Source organism: Acomys minous (assembly GCF_964271855.1).
Source record: "Acomys minous genome assembly, chromosome: 15".
Lineage (NCBI taxonomy): Eukaryota > Metazoa > Chordata > Mammalia > Rodentia > Muridae > Acomys > Acomys minous.
The window spans coordinates 98,442,324-98,463,242 of NC_140497.1; the positions used below are offsets into that span (position 1 = coordinate 98,442,324).

The 20,919-nt window shown below is 54.3% G+C and overlaps 2 protein-coding genes across 2 annotated transcripts; both read left to right on the forward strand.

Moving 5' to 3' along the window:
• Positions 1-384: 384 nt before the first annotated feature.
• NABP2 (nucleic acid binding protein 2) lies at positions 385-11,533 on the forward strand. Its single transcript, XM_084758604.1, has 7 exons — positions 385-697; positions 876-977; positions 1,384-1,522; positions 1,626-1,697; positions 1,838-1,919; positions 2,011-2,074; positions 11,024-11,533. Exons 2-7 carry the CDS (start codon positions 899-901, stop codon positions 11,221-11,223), a joined length of 636 nt encoding a protein of 211 aa, XP_084614730.1. The 5' UTR covers positions 385-697; positions 876-898; the 3' UTR covers positions 11,224-11,533.
• Positions 11,534-11,670: 137 nt separating this feature from the next.
• On the forward strand, positions 11,671-19,848 carry SLC39A5 (solute carrier family 39 member 5). Its single transcript, XM_084758521.1, has 12 exons — positions 11,671-11,755; positions 12,389-12,506; positions 12,756-13,102; positions 13,448-13,631; positions 14,351-14,513; positions 14,668-14,837; positions 15,092-15,232; positions 15,597-15,690; positions 15,780-15,938; positions 16,046-16,126; positions 16,256-16,446; positions 16,968-19,848. The coding sequence occupies exons 3-12, from the start codon at positions 12,819-12,821 to the stop codon at positions 17,109-17,111; spliced, it is 1,611 nt and encodes a 536-aa protein (XP_084614647.1). The 5' UTR covers positions 11,671-11,755; positions 12,389-12,506; positions 12,756-12,818; the 3' UTR covers positions 17,112-19,848.
• The last annotated feature ends 1,071 nt before the right edge of the window (positions 19,849-20,919 follow it).

Below are 20,919 nucleotides of genomic sequence, written 5' to 3' on the forward strand. Positions count from 1 at the left end.
AATGGAATTATATGTTTAAGAATTGCCGAGAAAGGAAGGCGAAGAGATGGGCTGGAATTCAAACTTTTGTCCGCTACATTCCAAAGCCCTTGGACCTTTTTTCCATTGTGCCTCTACTTGAAGGGGGGGGGGGGGGAAATCCTAAGCTCCTGCTTTCTCCGAGCGGAAGGAAGCCTGGTGGCCGGGGCGCCCCCTGGCGGCCCGTCCCATCTTCTCCGGCAGCGAGCTAGTCCGCGAGGCTCCTTTAAAACCTAGGACCGCCCCCTCCGCTGCGAGCGAACGCACAGCCTGATTGGACGGGCGGCGGCTGGGGGGCAGGGCGTCCCGGGCGGCAGGCCGGTTCCTATTGGCTGGCGGAGGGGGGACGTTTCCGCGTTCCCCCTCCGCAGCATCCGGCGCGGGGCGGGCAGGCCGGCGGCCCCCTGGCTCCCCCTGCGGGCGGCTCCGCGGCGTGCAGGGTCCTGCGGGCCGGCTAGCTGGCTGGGTAGTGGGCTGCGGCTGGGGGAGGGGACGGGCCGAGCTGGGGGCCGTGGGGATGAGGGCTCCCGGAGACCTGCGGAGTCGTCAGAGTCTGTTCCCTGGCGCCGTCTCCTGAATCCAGCGCGCCCGCTTCGGAGCGCGAGGCGGAGAGCATCCTGACCGAGGGCCGCGCAGCCCCTGAGCCTCTATACCGAGATCGCCAACTTCGGATCTTCAAGTACGAGCCCCGACCCCCCTCCCCTCCCCCAGGGAAGTTCGTTTCTAACCTCCCAGAAGGGCTAGAGACGGGCAGAGGCCACCAGATGCCCCCGCCTGGCGTGGTGGGTAGGCCTGGCGGGAGCACGGGGGGCACAGGCTCCCGGGCTCGATCCTTCACCCCCCGTTTCCGCTTCCAGCGGGGTGCCGCGGCTCGGGAAGCATGACGACCGAGACCTTCGTGAAGGATATCAAGCCCGGGCTCAAGAACCTCAACCTCATCTTCATTGTACTGGAGACAGGTGGCTATGCGTGCGCAGTGGACTCGCGGGAGGGAAAGGGGTGGAGCATACGGAGTGGGGGCGCACGGGACCACCGCCTGCCTTCTTAACTTGTTGCCGGGACCAGGAGGAGGCTCCCCAAGGCTCTGATCGTTCTAATCTCTCTTAGACCACTGGCACGGGAAACTGCCGGCGGGGATAAAGTAGATAAAACTAAACAAACCAGCGCCTCGCGGGCCACGCGGGCCCTTTTTCTCCCCCCACTCAGGGCTCTCTCCATGGTGCTGGACCCTCCACTAGCATCCCACACACCCACTCATAACCTTCTGCACTCGCGGCTTTGCTTCTACTCTTTTACCCAGAGCCTCACGATCACTACCCACTTGTGTGACTCTATCTCCACTGCCATGTATTTCTTCCCTTAAAGGCCGAGTGACCAAGACAAAGGACGGGCACGAGGTTCGGACCTGTAAAGTGGCAGACAAAACGGGCAGCATCAATATCTCTGTGTGGGACGACGTGGGCAACCTAATCCAGCCTGGCGACATTATCCGACTCACCAAAGGGTAAGGCGGGGGTCTCCCAGTAGCAGCAGCAGTCGGGGGTGGCTAAAAGGGGCCACAACTTTTCTGAAGACTGAATCCGGCTTGCCCTCCCTCCGTCCCACAGGTACGCTTCCGTGTTCAAAGGTTGTCTGACGCTGTACACTGGCCGCGGGGGCGACCTGCAGAAGATTGGGGAGTAAGTTGTCCTGGAGCTGGAGGAAAGCACCAGCAGCCCGAATCGGGGAGCCACACATGCCTGTGCAGCCACACCATGGCTGGGGTTGTGTGTGTGTGGCCCAAAGGACGGGTCCGAGGCGTTGGCTTCTTTCATTGCAGATTCTGTATGGTTTATTCTGAAGTTCCTAATTTCAGCGAGCCCAACCCAGAGTACAGCAGTCAGCAGGCGCCCAACAAATCGGTGAGTCCATGGGCCTGAGAGTGGAGACAGTGGCTCACAGACCAGGCCAAACGGCTCGCGTTGAGGGTCTGAGTGTCTAATCTGCCCTCAGGTGCAGAATGACAGCAGCCCCACTGCGCCCCCAGCGACCACAGGACCCCCTGCCTCCTCTCCAGGTCAGTGACTCCATTTCTTTCCCTCCCGGGCCCCTTTAGGGCCTGGTCTCCACGGCCAGGGAAGATGCATTTCCCTTGTCCCCTTTCCAAGTGTCTCTTCTGTCGAATGTTCCCCTCCACCCAGACTTCCCTGTACCTTCATTTTTATACCTTCTGCAAATCTCAGTGGTGAAAAGATCTGGAGGCCTGTTGCAACCCTGACGGAGCTGGAGCGCGCTTTCCTTCCCTTACTCTAAAGGGAGGAGTTTCTCCACATGTGGCGGGCGACAGTTAAGAGGAAATAGGATTACGTATGCCATATTACTGTAAACCCCTTGCAATAAGACCATTTAGATACAAACACACACACACACACATACATACATACACACATATATATGCTGCATACACACACATACATGAATCACTAAGCGAGGGGCTGGAGAGATGGCTCCGTGTTGAGCACTAGTGTTTCCTAGAGGACCCAGCACCCACATGGCAGCTCATAACTCTAGTTCGAGGTGATCTGACACCCTCACATCAATGCACATGAAATAAAATTAAACATAATTTATTTAAAAATAAACTGGGCACAGTGATCCTAGCACTCTGGGAAGCAGAGGCAGGGGGAATCACTGTGAGTTCAAGGCCAGCTTGGTCTACCAAGTGAGTCCTGGACAGCCAAGGCTACACAGAGAAACCCTGTCTCAAAAAAAAAAAAAAAGTAAAAACAAGCTGGGTGGGTGGTGGCGCACGCCTTTAATCCTAGCACTTAGGAGGCAGAGGCAGGAGGATCTCTGTGAGTTCGAGGCCAGCCTGGTCTACAAAGTGAGTCCAGGACAGCCAAGGCTACACAGAGAAACCCTGTCTCGGAAAAAAAAATCATTTGTTATCTAATTTTTCACAACTGTAATCCCAGCTCTGGAGAGATGAGGGAAAAGGATTGTCACAAGTTCCTGTCTCGTCTAGGATTTAAAGCTAGACCTTGTTCTCTGGGCAGTGGTGGTGCACACCTTTAATCCCAGCACTCGGGAAACAGAAGCAGCCCGATCTCTGTGACTTTGAGGCCAGCCTGCTCTACAGAGTGAGTTCCAGGACAGCCAGGGTTATACAGAGAAACCTTGTCTCAAAAACAACAGCAGAAAAGCTAGACCTTGTCTCGAACAAGACCAAACCAAAATTTGATTTCCTTTTTTATTTATTTGTTTATTACAGTGTTCTGTCTACACCTGCATGCCAGAAGAGGGCACCAAATCTCACTCTAGATGGCTATGAGCCACCATGTGGTCCTGGGAATTGAACTCAGGACCTCTGGTAGAGCAGCCAGTGCTCTTAACCTCTGAGCCATCTCTGCAGCCCCATGATTTCCTTGTTTTAAAAAAAGACCTACACTCTGAAATACTAATAGCAAATATAATATAGCAGGCTGTACCTGCATACATTCCAGTACTGGGGAGGTAAGGGCAAGAGAATCACTAAATTTTTAATTTTTTAATTTTTTTTGAGACAGAGTTTCTCTGTGTAGCTCTGGCTGTCCTGGACTCACTTTGTAGACCAGGTTGGCCTTGAACTCAAAGAAATCCACCTGCCTCTGCCTTGCCAGTGCTGGGATTATAAGCATGCACCACTGCATCCTGTGAGAACCACCAAATTTGAGCACAGCGTGGTCTAAGTAGCCAATTTGAGGCCAGATTCATAGCAAAACCTTTTCTCAAAAAACACAAAGAAAGGGCTAGAGAGATGGTTCAGAGGTTAAGAGCACCACCTGCTCTTCTGAAGGTCCTGAGTTCAATTCCCAGCAACCACATGGTGACTCAGTCATCTAAGATGAGATCTGGTGCCCTCTTCTGGCACGCAGGTGTACATGCAGGCAGAGCACTGTATACATAACAATAAGTAAACAAATCTTTAAAAAACACACACATACAAAGAAATAACTGGAAATACTTAAGCTAGTAATATATAATCACATGTTCATTTATTGTAGGTTGATATATATTACATAATTGTGTGCCATGCCTTTTTAAGGCTCACAGCTCTGAAAGTTGTTTTACACCGCCATGGCAACAAACACATGAGTGTTGCACTGCACTGTAAGCACAGTGGCTGCAGTGTCAGTACACAGCACAGTGGCTGCAGTGTCACTACACAACACAGGGCTGCAGTGTCAGTATAAGCACAGTGGCTGCAGTGTCAGTACACAACACAGTGGCTGCAGTGTCACTACACAACACAGGGCTGCAGTGTCAGTACAAGCACAGTGGCTGCAGTGTCACTACACAACACAGTGGCTGCAGTGTCACTACACAACACAGTGGCTGCAGTGTCACTACACAGCACAGTGGCTGCAGTGTCACTACACAGCACAGTGGCTGCAGTGTCACTACAAAGCACAGTGGCTGTAGTGTCAGTACACAACACAGTGGCTGCAGTGTCACTACACAGCACAGTGGCTGCAGTGTCACTACACAGCACAGTGGCTGCAGTGTCACTACACAACACAGGGCTGCAGTGTCACTACACAACACAGTGGCTGCAGTGTCACTACACAGCACAGTGGCTGTAGTGTCAGTACACAACACAGTGGCTGCAGTGTCACTACACAACACAGGGCTGCAGTGTCAGTACACAGCACAGTGGCTGCAGTGTCACTACACAGCACAGGGCTGCAGTGTCACTACACAACACAGGGCTGCAGTGTCACTACACAGCACAGTGGCTGCAGTGTCACTACACAGCACAGTGGCTGCAGTGTCACTACACAGCACAGTGGCTGCAGTGTCACTACACAGCACAGTGGCTGCAGTGTCACTACACAGCACAGGGCTGCAGTGTCACTACACAACACAGTGGCTGCAGTGTCACTACACAGCACAGTGGCTGCAGTGTCAGTATACAACACAGTGGCTGCAGTGTCACTACACAGCACAGTGGCTGCAGTGTCAGTACACAACACAGTGGCTGCAGTGTCACTACACAGCACAGTGGCTGCAGTGTCACTACATAGCACAGTGGCTGCAGTGTCACTACATAGCACAGTGGCTGCAGTGTCACTACACAGCACAGTGGCTGCAGTGTCACTACACAGCACAGTGGCTGCAGTGTCACTACACAGCACAGTGGCTGCAGTGTCACTACACAGCACAGTGGCTGCAGTGTCACTACACAGCACAGGGCTGCAGTGTCAGTACACAACACAGTGGCTGCAGTGTCACTACACAGCACAGTGGCTGTAGTGTCAGTACACAACACAGTGGCTGCAGTGTCAGTACACAGCACAGTGGCTGCAGTGTCACTACACAGCACAGTGGCTGCAGTGTCACTACACAGCACAGTGGCTGCAGTGTCACTACACAACACAGTGGCTGCAGTGTCACTACACAGCACAGTGGCTGCAGTGTCACTACACAGCACAGGGCTGCAGTGTCACTACACAACACAGTGGCTGTAGTGTCACTACACAGCACAGTGGCTGTAGTGTCAGTACACAACACAGTGGCTGCAGTGTCAGTACACAGCACAGTGGCTGCAGTGTCACTACACAGCACAGTGGCTGCAGTGTCACTACACAGCACAGTGGCTGCAGTGTCACTACACAGCACAGTGGCTGCAGTGTCACTACACAGCACAGTGGCTGCAGTGTCACTACACAGCACAGTGGCTGCAGTGTCACTACATAGCACAGTGGCTGCAGTGTCACTACATAGCACAGTGGCTGCAGTGTCACTACACAGCACAGGGCTGCAGTGTCACTACACAGCACAGGGCTGCAGTGTCACTACACAGCACAGTGGCTGTAGTGTCACTACACAGCACAGTGGCTGCAGTGTCACTACACAGCACAGTGGCTGCAGTGTCACTACACAGCACAGTGGCTGCAGTGTCACTACACAGCACAGTGGCTGCAGTGTCACTACACAGCACAGTGGCTGCAGTGTCACTACACAGCACAGTGGCTGCAGTGTCACTACACAGCACAGTGGCTGCAGTGTCACTACACAGCACAGTGGCTGCAGTGTCACTACACAGCACAGTGGCTGCAGTGTCACTACACAGCACAGGGCTGCAGTGTCACTACACAACACAGTGGCTGTAGTGTCACTACACAGCACAGTGGCTGTAGTGTCAGTACACAACACAGTGGCTGCAGTGTCAGTACACAGCACAGTGGCTGCAGTGTCACTACACAGCACAGTGGCTGCAGTGTCACTACACAGCACAGTGGCTGCAGTGTCACTACACAACACAGTGGCTGCAGTGTCACTACACAGCACAGTGGCTGCAGTGTCACTACACAGCACAGGGCTGCAGTGTCACTACACAACACAGTGGCTGTAGTGTCACTACACAGCACAGTGGCTGTAGTGTCAGTACACAACACAGTGGCTGCAGTGTCAGTACACAGCACAGTGGCTGCAGTGTCACTACACAGCACAGTGGCTGCAGTGTCACTACACAGCACAGTGGCTGCAGTGTCACTACACAGCACAGTGGCTGCAGTGTCACTACACAGCACAGTGGCTGCAGTGTCACTACACAATGGGGAGTTTTTTAATTTGTTGTAGTCAATTACAAACAATTGTTTTTAGGTTTCCTCTATTTTTACATTATATGAATGTTCTGTCTTCATGTATGACTGCACCACACGTGTACAGCGCCCCAGGACCCAGAAAAGGGTAGCAGATTCTCCTTCTCCAGAACTGGAGCTACAGATGGTTGTTCCTGCACTGTGGGCTCTGGGAGCCAAACCTGGGCTAGTTAGGAGAGCAGCTCTAAGCACTGAGCCGTCACCCCAAGCCCTTCGTCTGCTGACTGACAGCACTGCAGGGCCTCTGTCCACACCATGTCCACAGGCACCAGCAAAGGGACGAATTCTTTTTCTTTCTTTCTTTCTTTCTTTCTTTCTTTCTTTCTTTCTTTTTTAATTTAATTTTTTTTGTTTGTTTGGTTTTGGTTTTTCAAGACAGGGTTTCTCTGTGTAGCCTTGGCTGTCCTGGACTCACTTTGTAGACCAGGCTGGCCTCGAACTCACAGCGATCCACCAGCCTCTGCCTCCCAAAAAGGAACAAATCCATGGCTGCTTATGCGCTCATTTGCTTGCCGTCATCCTCGTTTCTCCACTCTTAGAAAATACCACCCAAGCTTGGCATAGCAACGTGCCCCTTTGATTCCAGTACTTAGGAGGCATTGACAGGAGGGTCTCTGTGAGTTGGAGGCCATCCTGGTCCATTTAGTGAGTTCCAGACCCAGTTTCAAAACAAAACTAAACAACAGAATTGGCCACCCACAGTGGGCTGGGATTTCCCACATAATTAAGTTAATCACAGTTCCCCAGAGACATGCCCACATGCCAGCCAATGCTTACAGTCCCTCACACATGACTGTATATACCCTGCAGGGTCTGGCTCTGTGGAAAGATGCCAGTGACACAACTGAAGTTGATACCACTCAGTTCCACCATTGATATTAGCATGCACTTTAGGCTGAAGGTGACTTAAGGGCTGGAGACGTGGTTTGGCAGTTAAGAGCAGTGGCTGGCCTAGGACCATGGTAGCTCACAGCTCCATTTCCAGGGGATCCAGTGTCCCCTTCATGCAGTGTGGTGCCCATATGTATATGTATGTATGCGTGTGTGTGAGTGTGTGTGTGTGTGTGTGTGCAAAATACCGTTATGTGTAAAATTAAAATAAGTCTAAAGAAGGAATAGAAAAGAAAAATGACTTAATGCTGGGTAGGATGCCTCATGGCTATAATCCACACTTAGAGTAGAGGATCACTCCGTGTTGGTGGCTATCCTGAAGTGTCAGGCCAGTCAGGGAGGCCCTGCCCCTCTCTTCTCTGTCTCTGCCTCTCTGTCTCTCTCTGTCTCTGTCTCTGTCTCTGCCTGTCTGTCTGTCTCTCTCTCTCTCTCTCTCTCTCTCTCTCTCTCTCTCACACACACACACACACACACACACACACACACACACACACACACACACACAAATAAATAAGAAAGATGTAGCTGGGCTCGGTGGTCCATACTTTTAACCCCAACATTCAGGGTGGTAGAAGAAGGTAGATCTTTGTGAGTTCGAGGCCAGCCTGGTCTAAAAAGTGAGTCCAGCCAAGGCTACACAGAGAGACCCTGTCTCAAAAAAAACAAAAACAAAACCAAAAAAGCAAACCAAGTGCCAAGGTATGTTACCATCATGTCTAGCTGCAAAAATTTTTTTTTCAAGATGAGGTTTCTATGTATAGCCTTTCTGGCCTTGAACTCACATTGATCAGCCTGCCTCTGCCTCCTGAGTGCTGGGATTAAAGGTGTGTGCTACCATACCTGGCCAAAAAAAAAATTATTATTATTTTTTGAGACAGGGTTTCTCTGTGTAACATCCCTCACTGACCTGGACTTGCTTTGTAAACGAGGCTGGCCTAGAACTCACAGCAATTCGCCTGCCTCTGCCTCCCAAGTGCTGGGATAAAAGGTGTGGGCCACCACACCTGGCTGCAGAAATATTTCTTTTTTTTTTTTTTTTTTTTTTTTGGTTTTTCGAGACAGGGTTTCTCTGTGTAGCCCTGGCTGTCCTGGACTCACTTTGTAGACCAGGCTGGCCTCGAACTCAAAGCGATCCGCCTGCCTCTGCCCCCCGAGTGCTGGGATTAAAGGCGTGTGCCACCACGCCCGGCTTGCAAAAATATTTCTAATAAGGTATATCCAAGAGCCAGGCATAGTTGCTGTCTAGCACTTAAGCAGCAGAGGCAAGGAGGGTTATTGCAAGTTCTGAGGGCTTTTGTTTTGTTTCTTGAGACAGGGTCTCTCTGTGTAGCCCTGGCTGTCCTGGACTCACTGTGCAGACCAGGCTGACCTCATACTCAAAGCGATCCACCTGCCTCTGCCTCCTGAGTGCTGAGAAATTCTGAGGACATTCTAAGCTCCACAGAATGCTTTCCAGGCCAGCTTGATCCCCACATCAAGGCCCTGTCTCAAAAACAAAAACAACATGGCGGCACACACCTGTAATCCCAGCACTCAGAAGGCAAAGGCAAGCAGATCTCTGAGTTCGAGACTAACCTGGTCTACAGAGCAAGTTCCAGAACAACTAGGGCCACACAGAGAAACCCTGGCTCAAAACAAACAAACAAAAAAAGAAAAGCTGCACCTACACGCAAGACCATGTGCTCCTAAACTTCCATTTGCCAAATGTTCATTCAGCTTGCTATCTGCTAATAGAAATGAGAAATGTTTTTCTTGGCACTCTTTTTGGTTTGTATATTTTTTCTCTATATTTATTTGGGGAGGAAGCATTCATGTGGCACAAGTGGGCATGTGGCACAATTTGTGGATGTCAGATCTCCTTTCATCATACAAGTTCCAAAGATCAAATTCAAGTCATCAGGCTTGGCAGAAAGTGCCGTAACCTCAGAGCCATCTTGCCAGCCCACGTTGAGTGGTGATGGGGCCGTTCTGAGACAGGCCTCACATGGCTCGGGCTGACCCAGCCCACGTTGAGTGGTGATGGGGCCGTTCTGAGACAGGCCTCACATGGCTCGGGCAGACCTAGAGCTCCCAGTCTTAGCGCCTCCAGTTCTCTACTGCCGGGATCGCTAAGAATCAGCCCGGGCCTTTGTGTGCGCCTTCTTAAGTTATCCTGACAGCAAGCAGGGCTGGGGAGGAAGGGTTCCAGGCCACATGGAGTCTGTCACTGTGGTGGACAGAGCTAAGGACGCTAGTCACACTGTGCACATGCTCAGGAGCACAGAAGCATGCTCGCCTGTGTGCAGCTCAGGCTCCCCACTCTGAGGGTGACACTGCCCACAGTGTAATTGATTTAAGGACAACGCCATAGACAGCCCACAGGCCAGCCCACTTGCCTCTGCCCACGAGGGTCTAGGTTGTGTCAAGTCGACAGGTAATGCAGAAATCACACAAGGGTTAGGGCACTCTCGTATGATTCTCCAGCCCACAGTTACAAAAGCTTTTTTTGTTCATTTTTGTTCTTCAAGACAGGGTCTCTCTGTGTATCCTTGGCTGTCCTGGACTCACTTTGTAGACCAGGCTGGCCTCGAACTCACAGCGATCCGCCTGCCTCTGCCTCCTGAGTGCTGGGATTACAGGCGTGCGCCACCACACCCGGCATATTTTTTATTTTATTATACTTCTGAGTATCTAACCCAAGCACTAACTCCCACGTGATAGGCCAAGCCCCATCCTCTCATTCAAACAGAAGCTTACAGCCCTTCTTGCTGATCTCCAGTTTACAGTCACCTTGGGCCAAAGGACATTTTTTTCAAAGCTGGGCATGGTGGCGCACGCCTTTAATCCCAGCACTCAGGAGGCAGAGACGGGCGGATCACTGAGTTCAAGGACAGCCTGGTCTACAAAGTGAGTCCAGGACAGAAAGAAGAGAGAGAGAGAGAGAGAGAGAGAGAGAGAGAGAGAGAGAGAGAGAGAGAGAGAGAGAGAGAGAAGAAGAAGAGAAGAGAAGAGAAGAGAAGAGAAGAGAAGAGAAGAGAAAAGAAAAACAAAAACAAAGGCCCCTAAGTCTTGAACTAAACAGCTAACTCTAGATCTGATTTCCAATGATACGGAACTAGCTATAATTATATATTATATATAGGGCTCACGCAGCAAGGAGTCCCATTCACACTGTAGCCCATGGCTCTCTGTACTCTATTCAGCACTGCCTGCCTAGGGAACGGCTGCCCATAAGGCTGGGTCTTCCCATGAAATTAAGTTAATGACAATCCCCTATAGTCACAGGCAACCAATGTAGACGGTCCTTCACTGACTTTTCCCAGGAGACAGTTAAAATTGTCAAGGCTAGGGTCCCACGCATATCTCAGCCCATGGTCTTTTTCTACTTGGTCAGCATTCATGCAGTTGTGCACGGTGAAGACTCAGCCGTCACTGGGGCTGAGGTGGACCTTGGGGACGGACGCTTTCTTATCTTAACCACCTCATTCTGTTTCTCCCCCTCCTCCAACCAGCTTCTGAGAGCCAGAACGGGAACGGGCTGAGCACCCAAGCGGGTCCTGTCGGTGGCCCCCACCCCTCTCACACCCCCTCACACACCCCCAGCACGCGAATCACTCGAAGCCAGCCCAACCACACACCTTCTGGCCCTCCTGGCCCCTCCAGCAACCCTGTCAGCAACGGCAAAGAAACCCGCAGAAGCAGCAAGAGATAGCAAGAAGTGAGTCCTCACCTCCACCACGGCCAGGACCCAAGAGTCTGCCCAGAGCAAGCCTGTCTTCTCCTGGGCTGTGGGACTGGAGGGAGGAGGAGCTGCATTTTAGCCACTAGACTTCCCTGGAGGGGTGGTGAGCAGTGAGCGCCCTTACCCACCTCACACTCATGCCCTCCTTGTCCTGCTGCCACTGCCAGTCCCCTGGGATCAGGGCCCTCTGTCCTCTTCCTCTGAAAGAAGACAGTCTCGTGTTTGTGTGGGACATGAGGGCCTAACTGCAACCCCCCTCCTAATAAATGTTCCTGCCCTGGCCTGGACTCCTCTGTTTTTCATAGGAAAAGAGTTAACAGGTGTGCACTAGGGAGCGTAGTGCCCAGGCTAGGAGGCCTTGGGCAAAGCAAGCCTGCCCCTTTAAGGTAGTGTCCCTCCCCTACCCCCTCCCTGCAGGTGACCCTTGTCCAGCCTGCCTGCCACAAGAAGGCTGGGTCCCCCTTCCTCTGGGTGTTCTTGGTGTCTCCTGTCCTGCTGTCAGGTAATGCCAACCCCAACCCCCTGGACCCATCATGTTAATCAGACTTTGATCCCCTGATCTTAAGCTAGGTCAGATATCAGAGGGGAGCCCCGTCCTGGCTTCTCTTCCTCAACAGGGCTTCCCCTTTCTTGTTCATTGATTACAGAGCTGGGGGTGCTGACAGTCAGTGCTCGCTGGAGTGGGGAGTTGCAGCTCTTCCGGTTCTCAGGGTGGGGGCTGCTAAGAACAGTTTCTTTCCTGAATGCATCTGGGCCAGCAGCTTACCTGCCTCTTACCCTACCTCCCAGTTTAGGGGACACCTTGGTTCAATGTCCCCAGGGAATGTGGGGATGGGGTTAGACACAAAAGCTCAGTAGCAGATGTGAGGTACGTGGGAAGGGTACATTCAGAAGGCTTGGATGGTGCTGAGTGGGTTATAGGTTGTGAAATATTTAAGAGGAAAAACTGAGCACAGGTTCTTAGCCATGTGGCTTCCTCGGGGCAGAGGGTGGCCCCTCCCCAGTCAAGGCCCAGCAGAGACTGACTTTTGACCCCCCCATCCCAGAGACCAGTGAACCATTAACTCCTATATGAACCTTCCCACAGTCGCCCCGCCCCAAAACAGGTGGGTTAAGGGAAACCTATCCATTTCAGCCCTCTGTGTGACTTGGCTGCATCTGAAGGCTGACCTCCCTGGCTCGGGAATCTCAGTAAGGTCCACAGTGAGGCCTCCCAGGGACCTGAGGTGACAGCTCTCACATTGCCAGGAGGCGTGAGGCCCTGCAAATTGAGGGGGGTATGGATGTGGAGCAAGCCAGAACAGTGGGTCTGGGGGAGCTGAGCCGTGGGTCAGTTCTGGACCTCTGGGTCAGGAGGTTGCTCAGAAGGCAGGGGAGGGACAGAGGAAGCCCGAGGCTGCTGATAGCCTCAGATGAAGCAGCGGCAAAGTGTGCATGGGTCCCCCCTCCCAAATCTGCGCTGAAGAACAGAACCCCTCACCTGCCCCTCCTCCTCGTTCTAGGGTACAATCGTCAAGATGGTCCAAAGGAAATAGAAGTCAGAGCCACAGCCTCCAACCCTGGTGATGGGCCCCCCAGTGCATCGCCTGTTGGCTGGCCTGTGTGTGGGGGCGGTCTTGGGCTGGGTAGGAGGCTCAGTCCCCAACCTGGGCCCAGCTGAACAGGAACAGAGCCACTACCTGGCCCAGCTGTTTGGCCAGTATGGAGAAAATGGGACACTGACTGCAGGGGGCCTGGCTCGGCTTCTCCACAGCCTAGGGCTGGGCAGAGTTCAGGGGCTTCGCCTGGGACACCATGAGCCTCCAACTGGGCGGGCTGCACCCCCGAGCGGTGACAATCTCACACACAGGTATTAATCTCTCTCCCAACCCCAAAATGTGATGCCTCCCAGCTCCACGCGGTGTTTCGCTTACGCTCCAGTTGCCCAGTGCTGGCTTCTGGGAAGTCCTTCAGCACCAATCGCTCAGTACCTTAAAGGTCTTGCTTACCTCTACTGCTTTGAACTCTCCAGACCCTTAAAGTCCTCGCTCTTGGTGTTCAGTGTCTCCAGGCTGACTTGGCTCTTGGTGTGGGGTTCCCCTACCCCCTCTAGGCCCATAGCTACTCATGCTAGGCTCTCCTATCTTCCTGGGACTGAGGAGACTTGGTGTTGGGGAACTTGACTGAATCTGACTCACTAATCCATCTAATCTAGGCTACAGGGACCGGAGCTGAGTGTGGGTGTCTGGACAGGAATGCCTCTGGGCCCTTCAGGTTGGGGTGACCTGGAGAAGTCAAATGCCCCTGACCTGCCCCATGGGCCAGGGCCCTCGGGCCTAGACCTCTTTCACAGGCTGCTGCTGCTGGACCATTCGTTGGCTGACCATTTGAATGAGGATGTGAGTCTGATGGTCTTTAGAGGGAGAAGGAGCTATAGGACTGGGGGCGGGGCGCTGACGTGTTGGAAGTCAGTAACTGAATGGCTGCTCGGCATTAGGATGTTATTCTAATGGTGACCTTCGTGCAGTCAGACCATACTCAGGGGCCACACTTAGCAAACACACAACCCAGAGAAACATCTCAGGGTTAGGCTGCGGGACTGATTATTTGGAGAAGCGTCCTTGAGATGACACTGTGTCTGTCTAGAAAAAAAAAGAAAACAATTCCTTGTTCCATATACAACGCGGCCAGACCCTGAGATCAGTTGGTGTGCCCCCTCAAAAGCAGCACTCCAGCTTAGGTTACGGTCAACACATGACGAGGTGTTGACCAGAGATGGATGGCATGTCAGGTTTCTTCCTCGTCTAGGATTCTGGCATGGAGGACTCTGTGGTCTGGTTGCCAAAGCAGCTGCATCATAAAAACAAGTGAATTACCAGGGTGTAAGAGGGGACGACAGCAGTGGTCACTGGGAAACTGAGGAACCTATGGGGTTGACTACTCTCACCAGTGATTAGCCCACATTATTAAGTTCCCTTGTCCCCTGTCTCTGATGCATGTGACAGTGTGAGCTGAGGGGGGTCCTGAGAGAGAACCGGGACTCTGTGGAAGAACAGACGTCAAGATTGGGCTGTGTGGTTCACTGTGGCTCCCTAACACCCAGTCCTCTCAATCTCAGTGTCTGAACGGTTCCCAGCTGCTGGTCAATTTTGGCCTGAGCCCTGCTGCTCCCCTGACTCCTCGCCAGTTTGCTCTCCTGTGCCCAGCTCTGCTTTACCAGATCGACAGTCGCGTTTGCATCAAATCCCCAGCTCCAGCAGCTCCAGGGGACGTACTGTCTGGTCAGTGAGGGAGGAGGGTGGACAACACCCTGCATCCTTAGAGGGAGTGGGTCCCTTGCTAAGAAGGAGGCTCATGGGAAGCGGGGGTGGGGTGGGGTGGGGGTTAGGTACCTCTGGGCCAGCCTTGACCATAACATTAGCTCCATTCTTGCAGCCCTGCTTCATAGTGCCCTGGCGGTCCTGCTGCTCAGCCTCCCTGCTCCCCTCTCCCTGCTGCTGCTGCGGCTCCTGGGACCTCGTCTACTGCAGCCTGTGCTAGGCTTTCTAGGGGCCCTGGCCGTGGGCACGCTCTGTGGGGATGCACTGGTCCACCTGCTGCCACACGTATGTGAAACGCCATCTCCATACTCTTACCCGGGGGTGGGGGGTGCGGCAGCTGGTGATGGATCCATGCGTCCCCACCCACAGGACCACCCCACCCCACCCCCGGCCGTCCCTTTTTGTCAGCTCCCACATCCTTCCTAACTCCTCACCCCTGGCTTTAGCCACGGCTGCCTTCTACTGGGGTGTATGAGTGGGAGAGAGGATGCTATTGGGTTTGGGGTTTCCTGGGCCTGCCCTGATCTACTTCCTGGCAGGCACGAGGAGGGCAGCACACAGGACCTGGCGAGCATTCAGAAGGGGACCTGGGCCCAGGGCTGTCAGTGCTCGGAGGCCTCTTCCTGCTCTTCGTTCTAGAGAACGTGCTGGGAGTTGTGCGGCACAGAGGGCCCAGGCCAGTGAGTGACTTTGCCCTTTTCTTCTCCTGTCAAAGCCAGAGTCCTAGCCAAGCCAGGGGGTGAGGGGCAGCATGTGCTTCTGGGCCTTGGCTGCTTGGTCACTTGGATAGGACCTGTCCACCTCTGAGTGGGTATAGGCCTCTTGGCACAGACCCGGGACTTTTGGCCAAACGGCTTCTCTGCAGCTCATATCAACATTAAACAGAGAGGGAAGCCAACCTGGGAAAAGGGTTTCCGGTTAAAAAACATTCTCCAGGTGCAGGCAGTGGAATCAGGTGTTCGTGTTCCCAGCGGCTGGCCTGGTCTCCCCTTAGCCCCTGGCCCTGCTACCTCCTCCACCAGGAGGGATACCCTCCCATTTCAGAGAGCCTGCATGAGCCAAAGGGATCGCGGAGAACCAAATCCTGACCCAGAGGATGGCGGTGGGACGGCTCTCCAACCCCTTCAGGCAGCTTCAGGTGACTAGAAGAGAAAATGAGCACAATACCAGTCTGCGGCGGTTCCCACCTGTGGTCACCACCACCTGACCTGGTCCTCCTTCCTACAGAGCCAGAGGTTCGGGGCCAGAGGGAGAACAGGCAGGCGCCTTCGGCTCCGGCCCTTCCTGGGCACCAAGGCCACAGTCACGAGCACCAGGGTGGCAGTATCGCATGGATGGTCCTCCTGGGAGACGGCCTGCACAACCTCACTGATGGGCTCGCATTAGGTTTGAGGCCACAGAAGCAGGGGTGGGAGGCAGGGCTGAGCCAGCAGGAAGGCGGGAGAGCTCGGATACAGCGCCTGACTTTCTCCCTTTGACCCCACTGTCGCCAGGTGCTGCCTTCTCTGATGGCTTCTCCAGTGGCCTCAGCACCACCCTAGCAGTCTTCTGTCACGAGCTGCCCCATGAACTGGGTAGGAAGGTGGGGTAGGTGGGATTCAGAAAGGAGAGACCCTCTGAGGAGCGGAACTCAGGAGGCTGGTAGGTGACAAAATGGAGGGGAAGTCTGACACCCCCAACCCCGCCCTGTGCTCTCCCAACAGGTGACTTTGCGATGCTGCTACAGGCAGGGCTGTCCTTCCGCAGGCTGCTGCTGCTGAGCCTCATTTCTGGAGCCCTGGGACTGGGGGGTGCAGCCCTGGGGGTGGGGCTCAGCTTGGGCCCTGTCCCTCTCACTCCCTGGGTCTTTGGGGTCACGGCTGGGGTCTTCCTCTATGTGGCCCTTGTGGATATGGTGAGAGATGTGGGGTAGAACAGACAACTCAGGGACAGTGGGCAGGTGGGTGTGGAGAGGGGAGCCCAGTCGGGAGAGCCCTGGCCCATGAGGAAAAAGTACCCATGGGCTGGAAAGTTGGCTCAGTGGTTAAGAGCACTGTCTGCTCTTCCAAAGGTCCCGGAATCAATTCCCAGCACCCACATGGCAGCTCACAACTGTCTGTAACTCCAAGATCTGACACCCTTACACCAATGCACATAAATTAAAAAATTAAATAAAAATATTAAAAAAAAAAAGAAAGAAAAAGTACCCAAAGGTAGGGGCTGCTGATACTGTAAGACAAGGCAGACATGGGGCAGGCTTGGTGGTGTACACCGTTAAGCCCCCCACTCAGGAGCATGAGTTCGAGGTCAGCCTGGTCTGCAGTGTTGCAAGCCAGCAGGACCAGACAGTGAGATCTTGCCTCAGGAGTAGACAAAGCATGTGAGTGAGTAGGTCTCTGCGGGGGCACAGGGTCCTGACATCTTGTCTCCTTCCAGCTGCCAGCCCTGCTTCGTCCTCCTGAGCCCCGACCTGTGCTCCACGTGGTTCTGCAAGGGCTGGGGCTGCTGCTCGGGGGCAGCCTCATGTTTACTATAGCCCTGCTAGAGGAACAGCTGCTGCCCATGGCTCCTGACGGCTGATGGGGGGGCCGTGGCAAAGGATCCAGGTTGCCCTTCCTCCCTCCCCCCAGGAATGGAGGCGGGACACAGGGCCAAGGAGCAAGAGGACTTTAATAAACAGAACCCATCCCAAAGCCATGACTACGACAGTTGTACTTGCACCAAAACAGCATAGAAAACCAGGGTGTAGTGGGAGGGCTCAAAGCAGGCTTGTGTAGGACAAGCATGGGGGCCTGGGGGACGTGGGACGCATCAGTCTTCAGGGAGAGCATTGTGCTTTAGCCCAGGTAGGAGGGGGAGGGGCGGGGCAAATGCACCAAGGTCCCCATTTTTTTCTGCTGCCCTCAGCACCCTGGGGATGCAGGTATCTGGGCTTTATTGCTGCCCACCAGCGTTAAACACCCCTGACCCCAACACTAGCACCGCAGGTGGATCCAGGGCGGGAGACGGGCAGGAGTGGGAAAATTGCTTAGAGAAAGATTCAACTTAGAATCCAGTGAATTGTGCTCAGTTCTCTTTACTTCCTACAACCGAGTACATGGGTCACAGGGTGGAGGGCGCAACAGGACACGGGGCATGCCCCTCTGTGCCCCCAACACACCCGCACACAGGATGGTGGTGTCTGCAGCATCACAGGTCATGCAGGGCACGGGGAAGGGGAAGTTCACACACAGATGCCCACAGCGGGTACCAGACAGAGAACACCCCCTGAATATACACAGCTGTACATGGGGACCCCAGGGCCCCACCCAACCCTCTCCCCTGTCTTGCTGTTTCCCGGTAGGGGAACTGTATTGCTTTGAGAGAGCCGCCTGGGGCTGCTCTGCCAGGCACCCCCCCCTCCCACCCACCCCTATTTTGGCACATCTGCAGGACACGCGGCAGCAAGAGTAGGCACCCTCCCTCCCGGGCTTCTGTGGCTTGGGGTTGGGGAAGGGGGCAGGAGACACCATCCTCCATCTTTCCCCTAGCCCTTCCCAAACCCCTGAGAGACCCACTGCAGCCAAACCCACCCCCACCCCCACAACACACACGCGCACACGCACACACGCACACAGCTGAGCTATCCAGGAATACGAATGAACAAGATTGTCCAGGATGGGGGCGCAGGCGTAGGAAGGACTGGAAGCAGAGGCCCCGCCCTGGCATGGGTAAAGACTGGCACAACAGCTACTTTAGTGCAACTGGAGGGGCGCCCAGAGTGAGGGTAGGGACAGGGCCAAGGGTGGGTCCTCTCGCCACCCGCCACCCTCTGCCCTCCCAATGCAGTGACAGTGCCCCTCACACCCACGTGGGCAACAGCAGCCTCAGAGTCAGTACCTTCAAGTAATTCAAAGAGCAGACCCGCCCGCCCCAACTCCCTCCTGTCTCTGGGAATTTGGTCACTTCTCTATAGGGTTTGGGTTGGAAGGAGGGAGTCCCCCAAATCACACCCTTCTTTCTCTACCTCCCTCTTGCCAGACCACTGGGCTTGGTCCTCAAAGATTCCTCAGCTCTGTCCTTGCCCAGAGGGCTGGAGCCACCAGAGGGAAGAGGCTGCACCGCCCCTGCCCCTCCTCAAAAGGTAGGGCTCAAACTTGGCAGGCGGGATGGGGCCACACTGGCTTGCCCCAGGAGTGGGGTTGCTGGGCTAGGGTCTGTAAGGCTATTTTCCTTTGCGGTGGGAAGGGGAGGCAGGAAGTGAACACTGGGTGGGGGGAGAAGGTGAGCAACGGCTGAGTGGGAAGGAGGAAGGGTCTCTCCGCTGGAGCAGTGACTGGCGTCATTTCAACAAAGAAACACTCATGTGCATACGGTACACAGTGCGCACTCCCCGCCCGGCAGCCTGGCCCCACCCTGCCTCTCGGGACCCCTTCCAAGACTACAGAGAGGATTTTGGGGGTACAGTTGTAGAAGCATTCACTCAGGTCCCACCATCCCCACCCCAGCCTCTTCTCCCCTTCTGGTCCAGGGAGGAGGAAGGGGCTCGGGTGGGCAGACAGCGGTGGAAACAGTATTGAGTTTTCCTTTGGTTACATATTGAAGGCAAAGGTGAGCTGGACTTAAGTCAGGACGGTAGGGTGAGGAAGGACTAGGGGCCATGGCTGGGGTTAGAAAGGGAGAGAGGGAGGGAGGGAGGGAGGGAAGGAGGGAGGCGGCCCTCCTCAGCCCCTCCACCCCAAGGAACACATGTCTATGTGGGGTGGCATTCCCTCAGTTTCCTGTCTCCCACCCCCCCACAGCACCAAACAAAAGGAGAGGCCCCTCCCCCAGGGGCTGCTCCCCCCCCACCCTGGGCGGCACATTCAGTGGTTTCAGCAGTCCTATGGCTCAGGGGGCCACGGGTGGGGGAGGTAGCCCGTCAGTCTCAGAGTCTCAGTTGGACAGTGGCAGTGACCCGGGTCTGTTGGTCCATTGTGGGACCCACAGTTTGTGCCATTTGTTTTTCTGAAGTACACAACCCTACCAAAGCCACCACCCAATCAGAAACATCCCCCCCAAAATCAGAAAATAAAAACTGGCTCTTTCATGTCGCCCTCGGATTCACATGTCTGTTTCCCTGTCTCCTATGTAGCCCTCGCTCTGTGTCCTTTGCTGGGACCTCGGGCTGCTCCCAGGTCCTCACTTGAAATAGGCCTTTCCACAAAAGTGCTTATAACTTGAGGCAAGTGCTTTAGAGCTGCGGTGGGGAGAGGGGAGGGGGAGCAAAGGGAGGGGGAAGGAGATGTTCCCTCCCCACCCAAGCCCCTTAAGATTGGGGGGCATTCTGCCTGTTTTACTTCTCCACACCCGTTTAAGTCAAAGAGGTTTTTAAAAAAAACTTAACATTAAAATAAATATGCAGCGGCCATGAGAATGGTCAAGATGCTTCAAAACACACCAGGGGCTGGGAGCCCGGGGTGCGGTGCAGGGGGGGGGGGGGTTCCTTTGGCATAAGGAGAGGAGGCTGCTTGCCCTCCAGACCTCCTCACAGCCACATGAGGAGCGACAGAGGACCCCCTGCCATGCTCCCAGCACGCTGACAGTGTGCCCAGGACAGCAGGGAACAGACAGCCACCAGAAATCTCATCTAGCAAAACAAAACAACAAGGGGCTCCTGACAAATACCCAGATTCCTCTGTCATCACCAAGCATTGATAAAGGAGAACACGACTGACACCCCAGTCACCCCGGGGACCATCTCCCTGCCCCCGTGCCCCCACCACCTAATTCCCAGCACCAAGATGAGAGGGAGAAAGTGAAATGGGAAGATTTTAGGAGAGAGAATTGAAGTTAGGGGCAAGCATTGCAGAACCAGCAAGGTGGGGCGGGTGGGGGCGGCAGCCCTTAAGAGAGGTCACATTGATTGTCGTATAGGGAAAGAGGGGATGAAGGGGGCGGGCAAGAGGGGCATTGCAAGGCCCTTTGGCTTTGAAACAAAAGTAAAAATTAAAAGCTGCACAGTCCTTCTCACAAGAACGGTCATCTGGAAGCCTTGAAATGGTGTAGGATCTGAAGGGTGGGGGCATCAAGACAGAGAGACAGGGACCATGAAAGGGAACGAACGGTTCAGACAAACACCCCAGGCTTCAGGGAACTAGCATGAGGTATGGTGCAGGGTCCCTGCCGGGAGGAAGGGCTCCCTGGGGTGGCCCCTCTCCCCTCAGCTCACCCCTGGCAAGGGTGGCAAGACATTCAAGGGACACAACTGAAAATGGGTAAGAATGTGAGTAAAGCAAGCTTGGGTAGGGAAGGGGTGAGGGGATCCCCACAAGAGACCCCTGTACTGTGTAAACGAAGCCCATCCAGTCCTCGGTTCTCAGGGGGCAGCCAAACTGGGCAAGGATGCACTGTGGGGTGGAGGGCAGGG